We start from the raw sequence: 17,749 nt of genomic DNA on the forward strand, positions 1-17,749 counted from the left end.
GGGCTGCGCGGGTCACACCGCGGTTGGGGCGGCTGTGTTCCTGAGGCGTCACTTTCTGAACCTGCGTGCGTCCTGATTCAGAATCTTGCAAGGTCTGGGAGAGGGGGAACCCTGGAACTAGGAGCTCCCTGCTAAGCCTCGACACAGGCTGCTAAGACCAGGAGGCTGTTCTGGGAGAGCTGGGGGTGAGGCACCCCGAGATGTGTCAGCAGTAGGAGGCTGGGGGGAAATGGTCTGTTCCCCGCCCCCAGAGAGCTCTTCAGGAGCGGAATGGCAGAGCTCTTAGGGCTTGGAGCCCCTCAGCCGTAATTGCTTCCCAGCCCCACCACATTCAGGCGGGGGCACCCTCAGCAAATCGTTTCTGCGCCTCAGTGTCTTCTTCTCTAAAACGGGAATAATAGTCCTCAAAAGGTGGTTGTGAATCGAAGAGATCTTACATGTGCACCACCTAGCACCGTGCCTGGCATGGAGTAGGCGCATAATAAACCTTAGAAGCGGGCTCTGGCAAGCACTAGTTAACCATCCGTGATGAAGCACCCGAGTATTTTCCAGCTAGTAACTGTCCTGGGACTTACTACTTCAAACTGTGGGTACTTAACTGCGCCTGGAAGGCAGGTGTTGAGGGCCAAACATCTGCTCAGCTAATCCAATAATGCAATAAAATAAAATTTACAGCGTCAGGAGGGACCGTATTTTGGGACCCTGGGAGAGCCTCCTGAGCCAGAAAGAAGGGCCGTAACCCCCAGAGAGGTCCCCTCTGCAGCCTGACCTTCCCTGGGAGTCAGACTGAGCCACTGTGAGCTGAGATGGATTGCCTCCACAAGTGGGTTACATAGTGCTGAACCCTTGTCCTGCTGCTGCTCTCATAAATGGTGCGAAGGGTAAGATGGGCCTTAGTTTCCTGGAGTCAGTGTTTTCTCTGCTGGTGTCTGGCCTGGGAAAATGGGGAATATGAGCTCTCGTGGGCATGAGAGACTGAGGAAGGAGTAGCATCTCTCAATCCTAGGAGAGGGGAGAGGACTCAGGAATGAGGAATAGGAAGCAGTATTTGTACCCTCGTTTTAGTTTCTAGGCCAAAGGAAACATGCCTGATAAAGGCCTACATCCTTTGATGTTTCTGAGCTGGGGGAGGCAAAAAATAGTGACAAGATTCTGGTCCTGCCAACTATGAAAAGGTTTGGGGAAACCAACATTTACTGAGTACCTAACTAGACTCTGTAACCCGATTCTTATTGTAGCTGTATTTATCATAGCGTCCTGGGGAGATGGGGTCAGGAGATAGCAATACCAACCCACTAGAAAGGGCTTGACTGGTATATATCACATGATCCTCAAAGTTATAACGTGAAGTCTGTATTATCCCCACATATGCAGAAGGAAGGCTTGGAGAAGCAACTTGACCAAGATTACATCCTTTTTTTTTTTTTTGGAGATGGAGGGGGGGTCTCATTATGTTACCCCAGCTAGTCTTGAACTCCTGGCCTCAGGGATCCACCTGCCTCAGCCCCGCCAAGTAGCTGGGATTACAAGTGCTAGCCACTGCACGTGGCCAGAATCACATTGTTTTTAAATGGCTGAGCTAGGATTTAAACCCATGTGTGATTAAACATCCCAAGATGCTTTCCATGGTAAGTCTGTGTCAATCGTTAGTTCCCTGAAGGAAGGCTTAATCTAGCACTGTATTTTCTGTATCTACTCCCTGGTTTCTCCCACAGAGCAGGGCCATGAGTAGCTTGTTTTTGACCAGAAGGAGCTGTGGGGTGGACTGTCTCCCTGAAAGGTAGAAGAATGTTTGAGACCTGTTCCCAAAGCAAGGTTGTAAAGGGTGAAGGCAGGGCTTGTCTGATTCCTTCTGTGCCCATTACTCCATGGCTGTGTGATTGCTGTGTGTTTGCTCTGTGCCCATTACTACATGGCTGTGTGATTGCTCTGTGCCCATTACCCTGTGGCTGTGTGATTGCTCTGTGCCCATTACTCTGTGGCTGTGTGATTGCTGTGTGCCCGTTACCCTGTGGCTGTCTGATTGCTTGTGTGCCCGTTACCCTGTGGCTGTGTGATTGCTTCTGTGCCCGTTACCCTGTGGCTGTATGACTGCTTCTGTGCCCATTACCCTGTGGCTGTGTGCCCGTTACCCTGTGGCTGTGTGATTGCTTCTGTGCCCGTTACTCTGTGGCTGTGTGATTGCTTCTGTGCCCGTTACCCTGTGGCTGTGTGATTGCTCTGTGCCCTTTACCCTATGACTGTATGACTGCTTCTGTGCCCATTACCCTGTGGCTGTGTGATTGCTTCTGTGCCCATTACCCTGTGGCTGTGTGATTGCTTCTGTGCCCATTACCCTGTGGCTGTGTGATTGCTTCTGTGCCCATTACCCTGTGACTGTGTGATTGCTTGTGTGCCCATTACCCTGTGGCTGTGTGATTGCTTCTGTGCCCATTACCTTGTAACTATGTGATTGCTTGTGTGCCCATTACCCTGTGGCTATGCCCCCTTCATCTGTCATGAGAAGCTCAGCTGTCATGTCCTGTGGTACATGCTCAGTGGCCCCTGTAGTTTGCCTTCCTGCTATTTCTAAACCCCTCTCCCCACATCCTCTGCTGGCCCACCCTTTGCTGGAGGGTCTGGCCTCAGCAGCCCAGCTTTTTCTTTTCACACACTTTTCCTGAAGGATCTCATTCACATCTTGGTTTCAGTGATCCCTCTGGGCAGATAACTCTCAGAATCACATTTCCCAGCTGACTTCCCTCCTGAACTTCCACCCGGCATTTCCATTGCTGGAGGACGTCTGTACCTCGATAACCAAAGCTGAACTCATCTTTCCTCACACCTGTTCTGATTCTCCAGCATTCCCTATATGTGACGCCACCCGGTTCCCAGGCTGGAGAGCTCGGAAGCCATTCTGGATTCCTCGGCCAGGTCCTTCTGACTCCAGCTCTGCAGTGGCTCTTGTAGCCATCCCTTCTCCCCTTCCGCTGATGTCATTTAAAACCCTTGTCATCTCTAACCATGACCACCTACTAACAGCAGTGGCCATCTGGAAACATTTTCACTACACTGTCTTATTTGGCTTGTCTACGTGCAGGGCCCTTGAACATCTGTGAAGAAATGACTATTCTGCATGGAGGCTTCTTGCTGGCCGAGCAGCTGTTCCGCCCCAAGGCACTGGCAGAATTGACAAAGTCTGACTGGGAACGTGTTGGACGCCCCATCGTGGAGGCCTTAAGGGAGATCTCCTCGGCCGCAGCACACTCCCAGCCCTTTGCCTGGAAGAAGAAAGCCCTGATTATCATCTGGGCCAAGGTTCTGCAGCCGCACCCCGTGACCCCCTCTGACACGGAGACGCGGTGGCAGGAAGACCTGTTCTTCTCGGTGGGCAACATGATCCCCACCATCAACCACACTGTCCTCTTTGAGCTGCTCAAATCCCTGGAAGCTTCTGGACTCTTTATCCAGCTCCTGATGGCCCTGCCCACCACCATCCGCCATGCAGAACTAGAGCACTTTCTGGAGCACGTGACCGTTGACACTTCTTCTGAAGACGTGGCCTTCTTCCTGGACGTCTGGTGGGAGATGATGAAGCACAAGGGTCACCCGCAGGACCCCCTGCTCTCCCAGTTTAGTGCAATGGCCCATAAGTACCTGCCTGCCTTAGATGAGTTCCCCCATCCTCCAAAGAGGCTTAGGTCAGACCCAGACGTGTGCCCCACCATGCCCCTGTTGGCCATGCTGCTCCGCGGGCTGACGCAGATCCAAAGTCGGATCCTGGGCCCGGGGAGGAGGTGCTGTGCGCTGGCCAACCTGGCCGACATGCTGACCGTGTTTGCGCTGATGGAGGACGACCCCCAGGAGGTGTCTGCAACCATGTATCTGGACAAACTGGCCACCGTGATCTCCGTGTGGAACTCGGACACCCAGAACCCCTACCACCAGCAGGCGCTGGCAGAGAAGGTGAAGGAGGCAGAACGGGATGTCAGCCTGACCTCACTGGCCAAACTCCCCAGTGAGACCATTTTCGTGGGCTGCGAGTTCCTGCACCGCCTGCTGCGGGAGTGGGGGGAGGAGCTGCAGGCCGTGCTCCGCAGCAGCCAGGGGACAAGTTATGACAGCTACCGGCTATGCGACAGTCTGACTTCCTTCAGCCAGAACGCAACGCTCTACCTGAACCGCACCAGCCTGTCCAAGGAGGAGAGGCAGGTGGTCTCTGAGCTGGCGGAGTGTGTCAGGGACTTCCTGAGGAAAACGAGCACGGTGCTGAAGAACACGGCCTTGGAGGACATCACAGCTTCCATCGCCATGGCCGTCATCCAGCAGAAGATGGACCGTCATATGGAAGTGTGCCACATTTTTGCTTCTGAGAAGAAGTGGGCCTTCTCGGAGGAGTGGGTAGCCTGCCTGGGGAGTAACAGGGCCCTCTTCCGAGAGCCAGACTTGGTGTTGAGGCTGCTGGAAACAGTGATAGACGTCAGCACAACTGACAGGGCCGTCCCCGAGTCTCAGATCCGGCAGGTGATCCACCTGGTCCTGGAATGTTACGCAGACCTCTCCCTGCCAGATAAAAATAAAGTCCTTGCAGGTATCCTGCATTCCTGGGGGCGAAAGGGCCTCTCTGAAAAGTTGCTGGCTTATGTGGAAGGTTTTCAGGAAGACCTCAATACGACTTTTAACCAGCTCACTCAGAGTGCCTCCGAACAGGGCTTGGCGAAAGCTGTGGCCTCCGTGGCCCGCCTGATCATAGTGCACCCGGAAGTCACGGTGAAGAAAATGTGCAGCCTGGCTGTGGTCAATCTTGGCGCCCACAAGTTCCTGGCCCAGATTCTCACTGCCTTCCCTGCCCTTCGGTTCGTGGAAGAGCAGAGTCCCAATTCATCTGCCACGTTCATGGTGTCATGCCTCAAAGAAACCGTCTGGATGAAGTTCTCTACACCCAAGGAAGAAAAGCAATTTTTAGAGCTCCTGAACTGCCTGATGCATCCCGTGAAGCCCCAGGGGATTCCAGTAGCTGCTCTTCTTGAGCCAGAGGAGGTGCTGAGGGAGTTTGTCCTGCCTTTCTTGAGGTTAGATGTTGAAGAAGTAGACCTCAGTCTGAAGATCTTCATCCAGACTCTAGAAGCAGACACGTGCCAAGAGGAGTACTGGCTCCAGACCTGCTCCCCGTTTCCACTCCTCTTCAGCTTGTGCCAGCTCTTGGACGGCTTCAGCAAATACTGGCAGCTCCCCAAGGAGAAGCGGTGCCTCTCTTTGGATAGGAAGGATCTGGCAATCCATATCCTGGAGCTCCTGTGTGAAATTGTATCAGCCAATGCCGAGACCTTCTCCCCGGACGCCTGGGTCAGGTCCCTGTCCTGGCTTCACCGCAAGTTAGAACAGCTGGACTGGACTGTGGGCCTGAGGCTGAAGAACTTCTTTGAGGGGCACTTCAAGTGTGAAGTGCCAGCCACACTTTTTGAGATCTGTAAGCTTTCGGAAGACGAGTGGACCTCCCAGGCCCACCCAGGCTACGGAGCCGGCACGGGGCTCCTGGCCTGGATGGAGTGCTGCTGTGTCTCCAGTGGCATCTCAGAGAGGATGCTGTCTCTCTTGGTGGTGGACGTGGGTAATCCTGAGGAGGTCAGACTGTTCAGCAAAGGCTTTCTGGTGGCCCTGGTACAAGTCATGCCATGGTGCAGCCCTCAGGAGTGGCAGCGCCTTCACCAGCTGACCAGGAGACTGCTGGAGAAGCAGCTTCTCCATGTCCCATATAGCCTGGAATATATTCAGTTTGTTCCCCTGCTCAACCTGAAGCCATTTGCCCAGGAGCTGCAACTCTCCGTACTCTTCCTGAGGACTTTCCAGTTTCTCTGCAGCCAGAGCTGTCATAATTGGCTTCCTCTGGAGGGCTGGAACCATGTGGTCAAACTCCTCTGTGGCAGTCTGACCCGCCTGCTGGACTCAGTCAGGCTGATACAGTCAGCTGGCCCTTGGGCCCAAGGACCAGAGCAGGACCTGACCCAGGAAGCCCTGTTCGTTTACACCCAGGTGTTCTGCCATGCTCTGCATATCATGGCCATGCTCCACCCGGAGGTCTGTGAGCCACTCTACGTTTTAGCCTTGGAAACCCTCACCTGCTATGAGACTCTGAGCAAGACCAACCCTTCTGTCAGCTCCTTGCTCCAGAGGGCGCACGAGCAGCGCTTCTTAAAGTCCATTGCTGAGGGCATCAGCCCGGAAGAACGGCGCCAAACCCTGTTGCAGAAGATGAACAGCTTCTGACCTGTGCGGGGAGCTGGGCCCCAACATGGCGGGTCTGCAGAAGATCAATAGCTTCTCACCTGCATAGGGGGAGCGGAAAAGCTGGGCCTCAACATGGTGGGTCTGCAGAGGCCAGACCCGAGCAGCCTGGACTTGACGGTTACGTGAAACTGTCCCCAAAAAGTCATGGCAATAATGGTGTACAGAAAATAGTTTGTTGGGTATTTATAACGTACAAACTATCATAAAAATTCTCCTCTTTTGCATCTCACTTTGTCTCTTCTAAGTCGGCCTCAGCAATAGCCCAGGATTAAGTATGCTCTGAAATTGGGTTTAGTGTCTTCAAGATCAAATGCAGCCAGGAGGAACATGTTCATAACTGGACTTTTCCATGCTAGATTTTGGCAAATAAGCCCAAAGTTGAAACCATGTGAGTGGAAAAAGCAGTACAGGGTACGTATAACCCCCTTCAAGAGTTATTTCGTCTTTTAATGTTTTTTCTTGAGGTATCTTGGAAAGGACAGCAGCTTGGAAAATAATCCAGTCCAGCCCTGGTTCTGCCTCTGGCCATGAGATTGCTGTGCCCGAGAGGCCTGCACAATTCTAAAGTGAGAGGATTGGAGGACCAAGATAAACTCAGCAGCGAGGGGCTAGGTTAATGACCTCAAGAAAATGGGTCCCCTCTGAATTGAGGAGTGTGTACAGTCTGTTGCTCAGGCTGGCTTTGAACCCCTGGCCTCAAGTGATCTCCCACCTCAGCCTCCTGAGTAGCTGGGACAATAAGCACTCCCACTCACCTCCCATACAGTCTTAACTCCATCTATTCAGTCACCCGCAAAGGGGCTACTGTGAAGACGAGACCTGGCAAACCCAGCGGAGATGTGCTGAATGGATGAGTCACATTAGCTTCTGCCTTAGGAGGGGCTGTCGAAGTTTTGATGAATGAATGGTTTGGATAAGGGAATGACGTGTGCAGGAATGTAAAAAATGAGTTTGGGCCGGGTGCGTTGGCTCACACCTGTAATCCCAACACTGGGAGGCTGAGGTGGGAGGATCACTTTAGACCAGCCAACATATGAAGGCCCTGTCTCTTCAAAAAAAAAAAAACAAAAACAAAAATTAGCTGGGTGTGGTGACACACAGCTGTAGTCCCAGCTACTCAGGAGGCTAAAGCAGGAGGATCACTTGATCCTGGGAGGTAGAGGCTGCAGTAAGCTGAGATCACACCACTGCATGCCAGCCTTGGTGACAGAGTGAGACCCTGTCTCAAAAAAAAAAAAAAAAAAAAATTGAGAGTGGGCTAGACATGGTCATTCACACCTATAATAATCCCAGTGCTTTGGGAGGCTGAGGCAGGAGGATCACTTGCCAGGAGCTTGAGACCAGCCTGGGCAACCGAGATAACCTGTCTCTACAAAAAGAAAAAAAAAAAAAGAGTTTAAGGTGTTTGAGGTATGAGGAAACAGAATTGGCTGGGGACATGTTTATTGTGTGAGATGAACAGGGGGAAAAGAGTATGTCCCATCACTACCTCCATATCCACACCGTCCTTCCCAGTGGGGCATCACTCAGGTTCTCTCCTCAGGTAAAGTAGGCTTGGCTCCTTGACCAATAATCGGGCTTCCACTCTCCCAATTCTTAGGAAGAAAGGGTCTCAAGTTACATGTGACCACTATACGCTTGAACTCTGGGAACCTTCAGTGTATTATTGGGACCATGAACCACACAAATAGGTTTGAGTAAGGTGTGAGCTAGACCTTTCTGGAGGCTGACAGCACTCACAACACACCCCTCTGCTAGTTACATGGACATAGACGTGGAGCTACAGCACACAGCAGCCGGTCAGGTTGGGTCACAGGATGATTCTTACAGGAAACTGATATCGATGTATTTCACAAATGAGAGTAAGTTGGGAATGTTAGTGCAATTTAATCACCATAAGGGTGACTTAAAGATACACTGATAGTTTAAAAAACAAAAAAAAGACAATTAAAAAATAAGCGTTTTGTTCTTTAAATGGTACCCATTAAAGACTAAACAGTCAAAATGAGACAGATCATTCAGTCCTTTAGACGTTCACAACTAATTAAAAGGCACTTTAAAAATCCACTTTTTAAACTACCACTTGAGAACACATGGTAGCAGTCTCGAACCCATCCTAGTTGATAGGGAATGATGAGTGTTGGCACCAGAAAATCCTGCTTGCAGAAGGGGGCGCAGGTGTCGGTCCACAGGACAGCCTCTGGCCAGGCTGGCTGCCCTCTCGCTCTGCAGCCTTCTGTGGCTAAATGGCAGGACACTCACACAGGAATGGACCTTGCACCACAAGCTCTGGCGTATCAGGAGGCTGAGTACTCAAGTATTCTGCAGTCTAGATGACACATTTTGTGGTTTGGAGTACAGAAGTTGGTTTTCACATCACATGAAAAGGACGGTGTCATAGAGTGGGGTTACCCAGTAAACATCTACCAGAGCCTTCATTTCATGTTGCCCGTGTAGTTTTTATGAGCATGTCCTCTGCATGTGGATATGGGGAAAGCTAGGCATGAAGGGGTGTGTTAAAAAGAACAGTATCTGTGACTGACTGCAGTAAGCTCACAAGTTTGACACTGTCAGACTTACCAAGTCAGCCTGCAGAGGTTGTGCTGGCCTCTTGGCCACGCTACCTACTCAGGCTCCCATCCTTGCCTCCTGCCTGCCCCCACCCCCAGCCCCACCAGTGAAACTTCTGATTGGAAGTCAGTCAACTCTGACCCATGGATGAGAGGCTGATGCAAAGAACCAATGGGTTATCTAGTAAACGATCAAAAACTACCTACCCACAGTGATCGTCCCAGGCCAATGTCACAAGAAGACATTACTTGCTTCTGTGGGCCCAGTGCCGTGGGTACTGCCCTGAGTGGTTGGAAAGGTAGGTAGCTGCCGATATAGGGACAGGCAGATGCACAGACGCTTATCACCCTGGTCCACCGATCACACCCCATGCTTCCACCTCCCAGAGCTCTTGAGATAAGACCCAAAGGATCCTTGGGCTTGCATTAAAACCACTTTGCTGTCCGTGGAGGTCTGACAGGACTCAATAGTTGTTACTACAAAAGTGCTTTTGCAAATAGGGCAAGTTAGAAGAAGGAGGTAATACGAATATTCTTTAGAAAAACTCAAATCCATCTGCTTATCAATACCGAAAAGTCTGAGGCCACCCAGGGCACAATTGGGTCCATGGAATGCTGAGTGGAGGAGGCAGCTGGTGTAAGGCTGCGCCCGACTCCCAGGAGCATTTAGCCATCCTTTTTGGCTTGGGGAGTGTCAAAGAGCCGGACTGCCTTCCTGCACAGCAGACAGAACCAGTAGAGCTGAGGAGCTATGAGGAAGGCATTGGCCATGTTGCAGTAGAAGGGGATGCTGAAGGGTACTTGGAGCAGGCTTAGTCCCTGCTGGCGGCCATAGGACCAGTACATGAAGGGGAAGAGAAGGATCCGACAGCAAAAGAAGGTGGCCAGTGTGAGGATTCCATTCACCTTGTACAGAAGGGTGTGCTGCTGCTTTAGCTGCAAAAGAAGAGGAAGGAAAAAGGTAAGGTCCCTAAGAAGCTGGGCATCAGGGAGCGACTGGCCCAAGTCCCACCACAGTGAAAGCCATGCAGGTGCAGGTGCTCATCAAGACCTCGGCTGTCAGATTCCCTGGCGCCCAGATGTTTGTCTAGTTTTCTAACACTTGGAGAAGACATTCTTGAACACTATCATATTGATATGTACAGATAACCTCATTTTCCCCAATAGTGATGTTGAATTTGACCCAGGCCACCCGGCTAACAGGAGTATAGAAACCATGGATTGAAGTATGTGACCAGGGAAAAGATAGAATGAACTGTATCAAACTTAGATCAAACCTACAATTTCATCCCCATTGGCTGAGATGACCAGCCGACCTGTAAGGCTGTTGAAGGATCTCCCATCCCACTCCTCCTGGCATTAGGGATTTCTCCACACCTACCATCTCTGAAGGAAAAGCAGAATCCACTCCCTCCCACACTCCTGCCATTTCATTCATACATGCCTGAATCAGAACCCTGCCCAGTGACACAAATGGAGTGCTCAGTTCTGCCATGAAGATGCAGCCAACAAAGAAATCCCCGAGGTCTCCCCGAAGGCTCTGCAGATGACAAAACGAAAAGGGGAAGTAAGTGGAGGTTAAGAAACCACCAGAAGGAAAATTCCAGCGGGGGCTACTGAAAAGGGTAACCGTGAAGGGCAAGGGCAGACCCAGTTACTGTCCCACGGCTTCTGTGGCAACAGCACTTTGATGGTCCAAGCCCTAGGATCCAGAGGCAAATTCAGGCAAGATGATGGCATCACACACCAAGCTCTGAATTTTGATGACAGCCGGAAGGAACGCTGCAGCCTACTTTTGTGTATCGAACTGAGTCATGCCAAGACACTCAGCCTGTTCGGTTCAACAAAATGTGCCAGGTCCTGGGCTAGATGTTAGGGTCTGAAAGCACCCTAGATGTTCTGGTTCCTAGATGGTAGGTCCCAGAGACTTCTTAAAGAATTTAGTGCACGTTACCTCTTTCTTTTTATGTATTTGTTTGTTTATTTTTGAGACAGAGTTTTGCTCTTGTTGCCCAGGCTGGAGTGCAGTGGTATGATCTCAGCTCACTGTAACCTCTGCCTCCTGGGTTCAAATGATTCTCCCACTTCAGACTCCTGAGTACTTGGAACTACAGATGCACATCATGATGCCCGGCTAATTTTTGTATTTTTAGTAGAGATGGGGTTTCACCATGTTGGCCAGGCTGGTCTCAAACTTCTGACTGGGATTACAGGCGTGAGCCACCTCGCCCAGCCTCCTTTTTCAAGAAAGCAATAAGCATGGTAAAATACCAGCTCTGCCACTTAGTACCACTGAGTGATATAAGAATACTCTTAGAGCCCCCGTTTCTTCATCTACAGCTAATAGTTTCTAATATTTAGCAAGCTACGAACTTTTAAATCACGTGCCTGGCAGGGTGCAGTGGCTCATGCCTATGATCCCAGCACTTTGGGAGACCGAGATGGGAGGATCTCTTGAGCCCAGGAGTTCCAGATCAGCCCAGGCATAAGGAGACCCCATCTCTTTATTTAAAAAAAAATAAATAAAACATGCCAGCCAGGAGTAGTTGCTCACGCCTGTAATCCCAGCCACTTTGGGAGGCTGAGGCGGGTGGATCACTTGAGGTCAGGAGTTCGAAACCAGCCTGACCACCATGGTGAAACCCTGTCTCTACTAAAACTAAAAAAATTAGCTAGGCATGGCGGCGTGCACCTGTAAACCCAGCTACTTAAAAGGCCGAGGCAGGAGAATCACTTGAACCCGGGAGGCAGAGGTTTCAGTGAGCCAAGATTGCACCATTGCACTCCAGCCTGGGCAACAAGGGCAAAATGCCATCTCAAAAATGAATAAATAAATAAATGAATAAATAATAAAAATAAAACGCATGCCTTCCCCCTGGCAGGCATTCAAGAACCAGGAGTTTCCCTTCAGCTTTCCCATTGCTTTTCCTTGTTGGGTGGGCTTTTATGGGGAAATGGATCTGGGGAGAAATTAGTAGGATATTTGTTTTGAGAATCTGTGTTTTGTGACGTCAGAATAATCCACACGGTGCTCTCTGACACTGTTGTGTTGCTTTGTATTATATTTGTATTTTATGTCATTTTTATCTTGTATTGAACTAAGGATAGAACCTCTGACAAACACTAGGGCATCACAGAAGGCTGGGGGTTTGTTAAAAAGGATGCTGGGGCCAGGCGCAGTGGCTCACGCCTGTAATCCCAGCACTTTGGGAGGCCAAGGCAGGAGGATCAATTGAGTCCCAAGAGTTTGAGACCAGCCTGGGCAACATGGAGAAACCCCTACAGAAATTACAGGAATTAGCTGGACGTGGTGGCGTGTGCCTGTGTTCTCAGCTACCTGGGAAGCAGAGGTACGAGGATCACTTGAGGCCAGTAGTTTGAGGCTACAGTGAGCTGTGATCGCACAACTGCACCCCACCCTGGGTGACAGAGTGAAACCCTGTCTCAAAAAAGAAAAACAAAAAGGATGTTGATGTTGATGTCGGTGAGGAGGATCATGAGCGTTTCACACATAATGGTGTTCCTCCACTGTTCACCTGGGGGAGGTGGCTGCTGAAGCAGCAGGCACAAGGAGAATGGGTGCCTACGAGTGGGAAAGAAAAGAGGGGCAATCCCGACTCCTAAGTAACGGTCAAGATGTCCAGCTCAGGCCAGGCGTGGTGGCTCATGCCTGTAATCCCAGAACTTTGGGAGGCTGAGGTGGGTGGATCATTTGAGGTTAGGAGTTTGAAACCAGCCTGGCCAATATGGCAAAACCCCATCTCTACTAAAAATACAAAAAGCTGGGCATGGTGGTGGGCACCTGTAATCCCAGCTACTCAGGAGGCTGAGGCAGGAGAATCACTTGAACCTGGGAGGTGGAGGTTGCAGTGAGCCGAGACAGTGCCACTGCACTCCAGCCTGGGCAACAGAGTGAGACTCCGTCTCAAAAATAAATAAATAAATAAAGACATCCAGCTTAACCCAGCTGCTGGTCTGCTGTCCTGGAAGGCCATACCTGTGCAACTGGCACAAGGACAAAGAGAATGACCGCATGATGTGTGATCATGAGGCGGTTTCGACTTAGGAAGTTTCGAAGAGTGAGGGAGGGCCCACGGTTCTGGTCTCTGGTTCGGCACCAATCACAGAGGTACATGGCGTATGAGTCATAGATCATGTATGGAATCAGAAACCACACATACTCCCGGGCAAGCCAGTGCCTGAAAGAAAGCATATGAATGGCCCGTGAAATCATTGTGGATATCCATTACGAAGGCTCACAGCCAAGCTTGGTGCTTGATCAGCTATTATTACTCCAAATACTTTACAGTGAAGATGTTGCAACTGATAAACACGGAGAGCAGACCACTTTCCGTTTCAGGGCTGATTCATGAGTGTCAAAGGCAAAAAGCAGGCATTCACTCAGCCCACCTGTTCAAGCAGCTTGCTGTCACTACTTGCCTGACTTAGCTACTAATTTGTAATACATGTTCTGGCATTTTGTGATAAAACTGATTTTGATATAGATAGATGTACAAATAAATCAACAGCCCCCGCAAGAAGCTGGTTTGGAAAGTGTCCCAAATCACAGATCCAATATTTCTGGTTTAACTCCTTAGTTGCTCAACAGTTGGGGGTTTACTGACTGAAATCCTGAACCTGTGAGTTTTGTGTCTGCATGTAACCCCACTCTACGGAGTTTCTGGGAGGCAACCCTGGCCATTTTCTTTACAATTCTAGAGCTAGCCGGGCGCGGTGGCTCAAACCTGTCATCCCAGCACTTTGGGAGGCTGAGGCGGGTGGATCACGAGGTCAGCAGTTCAAGACCCACCTGACCAACATGGTGAAACCCCGTCTCTACTAAAAATACAAAAATTAGCCAGGCGTGGTGACACGCACCTGTAATCCCAGCTACTCAGGAGGCTGAGGCAGGAAAATCGCTTGAACCTGGGAGGCAGAGGTTGCAGTGAGCTGAGATCGCGCCCCTGCACTCCAGCCTGGGCAACAGAGTGAGACGCTGTCTCAAAAAACAAAACCAAAAAAAGCAGGTCTGGAAATAAGCCTGAAGCTCAAGGGCCACATTATGGCAGTTAGGTACCAGGAGAGAGGCTAGGTCAAAAGACAGTTTTCCCATTTACTTGTCCAAAGGGGCTGAATCAGTATTTGCTGAATGGAAATAATAGTTGATCACTGTCCTAGAGCAGATTAGAAGGGAAGTCTCTACAATTCATACCACGTGGTTCCCAATGATAAAGAAGCATTCCACAGATGTTTTCTGTGAAGAAACATCTAAACGCAATCACGTACTATGAAAGGATTCCATTCACTTGGTCAGCGAATGTTTGATGCACATCCACGGGTTAGGTAGAAGATCATTCAGTTGTATGGTTCTCAAGCTACCTGAACATCAGAATCACCTGCAGTGCTTGTTAAGAGCTCCAGTCCCCAGAGATTCTAAATTGTAAGCCGAGGGCCCTCAAATCTGTATTAACTTTGTCTCTGATTTCGGACAGAGCCAGTCCACTGAACTGCAACATTGGAAATACAGTCCACAGAGGCACCATCTGAATTTCTGCTCGAGCAACTCCACACTTACCACGGCGTAAATAATGCATAAACAAATCAGGCAAGCAAGTAATGGCAAGTATGACACAGTTGTAGGTGAATTCATTAGCCAGGCTCCTTTTTTGTTTGTTTGTTGTTTTGAGACAAAATCTCGCTCTGTTGCCCAGGCTGGATGTAGTGGCGCAATCTCAGCTCACTGCAACCTCCGACTTGCGGGTTCAAATGAGTAGTTGGGATTAGAGGCACCTGCCACCACATCCGGCTAGTTTCTTTTTTTTTTTTTATTTTTAAGTAGAGATGGGGGTTTCACCATGTTGGCTGGGCTGGTCTCAAGCTCCTGATGCCTCAGCCTCCCAAATTGTTGGGATTACAGGCATGAGCCACTGCACCTGACCTAGCCAGGTTCCATGTGACTAAAAAGATGCAGTACTTATTCCAGTGCCCATCTATGGTCTCAGGTGCTTTCTTGAAGCTGTTTCAAGTAAAATACCTACAAACAGCCAATAAAATTTTAGCTGAAATATAACTGGCCTCTCCCCTTGAAGGGAACCTAAGGTTTTCATATTTTCACCAATTCAGAGATGAGATCTGGAATTGTGACTCATGGGTAGACTCCTCTGAAGATTTATGAGCAAGAGATCTAGATTATAATCTTAACCACCACCAGCCTGTGATTTAACTTTCTTTGTAAAATGAAGATGATAATCCTTGTCTTTACCTGTCAAAGTTGCAGTGAAGATTACATAATTAAATGTGGGAAAGTCGGCCAGGCACTGTGGCTCATGCCAGTAATCCCAGCATTTTGGGAGGCCAAGGCGGGTGGATCATCTGAGATCAGGAGTTCGAGACCAGCCTGGCCAACATGGCTTTACTAAATATACAAAAATTAACCAGACATGGTGGCACATGCCTGTAATCCTAGCTACTCAGGAGGCTGAGGCAGGAGAATTGCTTGAACCTGGGAGGTGGAGTTTGCAGTGAGCCAAGGGCGTGCCCCTGCACTCCAGCCTGAGTGACAGAGACTCCATCTCAATTAAAAAAAAAAAAAGCAGGGGAGGGGGAGTCCTTTTAAATGTTAAAAGGTACTATACAGGCTGGGCATGGTGGCTCACACCTATGATCCCTGCACTTTGGGAGGCCTAAGTGCGAGAACGGCTTGAACCCAGGAGTTCCAGACCAGCCTGGGTGACAGAGCGAGACCCCATCTAAAAACAACAAAGTACTATCTGAATTAAGTACTTAAATTGAGAAAACAACCTGGAGCTGTGACCTAGCCATTTTAGGGGTCTGAACCCCTTTAAGAATCTGACTAAATCCTTGGCCCCATACCACATTCTGCCTATAATTTGGGGGAATTTATAGATAACTCCTCCTATCTAATCACATTCTATATGAAGACATAAAATGAGAAGGCACATAATAGAAAAATATTTAGTGTATGGTATATGAACCCTGAAAGGGTTTTTCTGGCCGGGCGCAGTGGCTCACGCCTATAATCCCAACACTTTGGGAGGCCCAGGCAGGAGGATCTTTGGAGGCCAGGAGTTCAAGACCAGCCTGGGCAACATAGGAAGACCCCTGTCTACAAAAAAAAAAAAAAAAAAAAAGCCAGGCATAGTAGTGTGTACCTGTAGTCCAAGCTTGGGAGGCTAAGGAAGAAGGGTGGCTTGAACCCAGGAGTTCAAGACTATGGTCAGCTATGATCATGCCACTGCACCTCAGCCTGGGCAACAGAGACCCTGTCTCCACGGGAAAAAAAATAAAGTAAAAATGTGCTGGGTGTGGTGGCTCATGCCTGTAACCCCAGCACTTTGTGAGGGTGAGGCAGAAAAATGACTTGAGCCCAGGAGTTCAAGACCAGCCTGCGCAACATAGTGAGACCCTGTCTTTTTAAAAAAAAAAAAAAAAGAAAGAAAAGTTGAACCCAGCCATGCAAATATTAACCTCTGGTGTCTACAATCAACCTCACTTGGTCTATCTTCTCTTCGCATCTACTATTCATCACCAATAGCCAGTTTTGTTTTTAAAAAGGCAGAAGAGGTGGGGCGCAGTGGCTCACGCCTGTAATCCCAGCACTGTGGGAGGCCGAGACAGCCGGATCACGAGGTCAGGAGATCCAGAGCATCCTGGCTAACACGGTGAAACCCCGTCTGTACTGAAAATACAAAAAAATTAGCTGGGTGTGGCGGCGGGTGCCTGTAGTCCCAGCTACTGGGGAGGCTGAGGCAGGAGAATGGGGTGAACCTGGGAGGCAGAGCTTGCAGTGAGCCCAGATTGTGCCACTGCACTCCAGCCTGGGCGACACAGTAAGACTCCGTCTCAAAAAAAAAAAAGAAAAAGGCAGAAGAAAAGCACAAAAATCATGACAGCAGGATTGATCCCAAGTAAGACTGCAGGCTAGAATGAAACAGACGGCCTGCTCAGGCCCCTCGCAGTCCAGTCTCAGCAGATGAGAAGCAGGACTTGGCAGAGCCCACTGGAGAGCAGGGCCTGGAAAGGCCGTTCAACTTTCCTGCACATCCGACTGTGGTCCTTTAACTTGGGAGAAAGTGAGTGTGATTCTAGCAAGACCGGTGGGGGAAAAAAGAATTAAAATAAAAAAATAAAAGCACCACCATTGCCCAGGTCTAAATATTGTACAAAGCAGACTATTCTGGTCTTAATTTATGATTTGTTTCACTGGAACTGCAACTAGGTGCACGTTTCCTGACCTGCCTGTGGACTGAGCTCTAACAGACATACCCGTGTTCTAAGCGCTGGGAGCCTCTCCATACCCTTTAGCAAATCTGCAGGAAAAACGAGAGCGGCGTTTGCATGGAAAGGGGAGGTGGGTTTGTTCCTGTCCATGGGGGGGCTCTGCTAACCACCCTGGACGTGTATTAGCCAATGATGCTTCAGAGTGGGAACCCAGTGAAACCAGCTACAAGAATCAGAAGCCATACTCCCAAGTCGTAAATGCTTCCACGCTTCTCCCTTTCGTGAAGGACCCGGATCCCTGGCCCACGCTGTCCGCTCACACCACCTGAAATCAGACTCCGCCTCTGTCGTCCTCTCTCATTTCCGCGGACTTTCTCCTAAGCTGGGGGTGCTCGAAGACTCCGGAGAGGAAGAAGGAGCCCATTGTGCAGCCAGCTTTTCCCATTAGTCAGCTATCTCAGCGCGCGTGTGAGAAACAGCCACTGAAAGGTGACATTTGCAACAAGCCCCTGGCCCGGGCTCTCACCTGCCGGTGATCACGTCGTCGCAGGAGCGAATGATGACGATCCCCGAGCCGGTGGCCAGCACGGCGTGCACCGAGGAAACCAGCCTAGCGCGGGCGGAGAGGAAAACAGCGCGCGCGCTCAGTGCCGTCCGAGGACCGCCGAGAG

At 50.0% G+C, this 17,749-nt stretch overlaps 2 protein-coding genes across 3 annotated transcripts in view; one reads left to right on the plus strand and one right to left on the minus strand.

Annotated features, from left to right (window-relative positions):
• Window positions 1-1,430: 1,430 nt before the first annotated feature.
• Window positions 1,431-6,496, plus strand: GEMIN4 (gem (nuclear organelle) associated protein 4). Of its 2 annotated transcripts, none has more exons than XM_011999595.1 (2): window positions 1,431-1,628; window positions 3,080-6,496. In XM_011999595.1, exon 2 carries the CDS (start codon window positions 3,103-3,105, stop codon window positions 6,244-6,246), a length of 3,144 nt encoding a protein of 1,047 aa, XP_011854985.1. In that variant the 5' UTR covers window positions 1,431-1,628; window positions 3,080-3,102; the 3' UTR covers window positions 6,247-6,496. The 2 variants fall into 2 exon arrangements, with proteins under 2 accessions (XP_011854985.1, XP_011854984.1); XM_011999594.1 differs by lacking the exon at window positions 1,431-1,628 and adding an exon at window positions 1,714-1,810.
• A 1,638-nt stretch (window positions 6,497-8,134) lies between these two features.
• Window positions 8,135-17,749, minus strand: part of FAM57A (family with sequence similarity 57, member A) — a 30,827-nt gene continuing 21,212 nt past the window's right edge. Inside the window, exons 4-7 of the mRNA XM_011999652.1 lie at window positions 17,605-17,747; window positions 12,835-13,036; window positions 10,282-10,377; window positions 8,135-9,773 (exon numbers count right to left, since the gene is read on the minus strand). Of these exons, the coding sequence (XP_011855042.1) occupies window positions 9,504-9,773; window positions 10,282-10,377; window positions 12,835-13,036; window positions 17,605-17,747 (711 nt within the window). The 3' untranslated portion in view covers window positions 8,135-9,503. The remainder of the gene's footprint in view (window positions 9,774-10,281; window positions 10,378-12,834; window positions 13,037-17,604; window positions 17,748-17,749) is intronic.

This window comes from Mandrillus leucophaeus, unplaced genomic scaffold (genome assembly GCF_000951045.1).
Source record: "Mandrillus leucophaeus isolate KB7577 unplaced genomic scaffold, Mleu.le_1.0 Scaffold6, whole genome shotgun sequence".
NCBI lineage: Eukaryota > Metazoa > Chordata > Mammalia > Primates > Cercopithecidae > Mandrillus > Mandrillus leucophaeus.

Coding starts and splice junctions, on each gene's coding strand:
- GEMIN4 (XM_011999594.1), top strand. CDS start 1,789: ATGTTTGAGACCTGTTCCCAAA. Junction 1,811..3,079: donor GTTTGAGACCTGTTCCCAAA/GCAAGGTTGTAA, acceptor GTCTACGTGCAG/GGCCCTTGAACATCTGTGAA.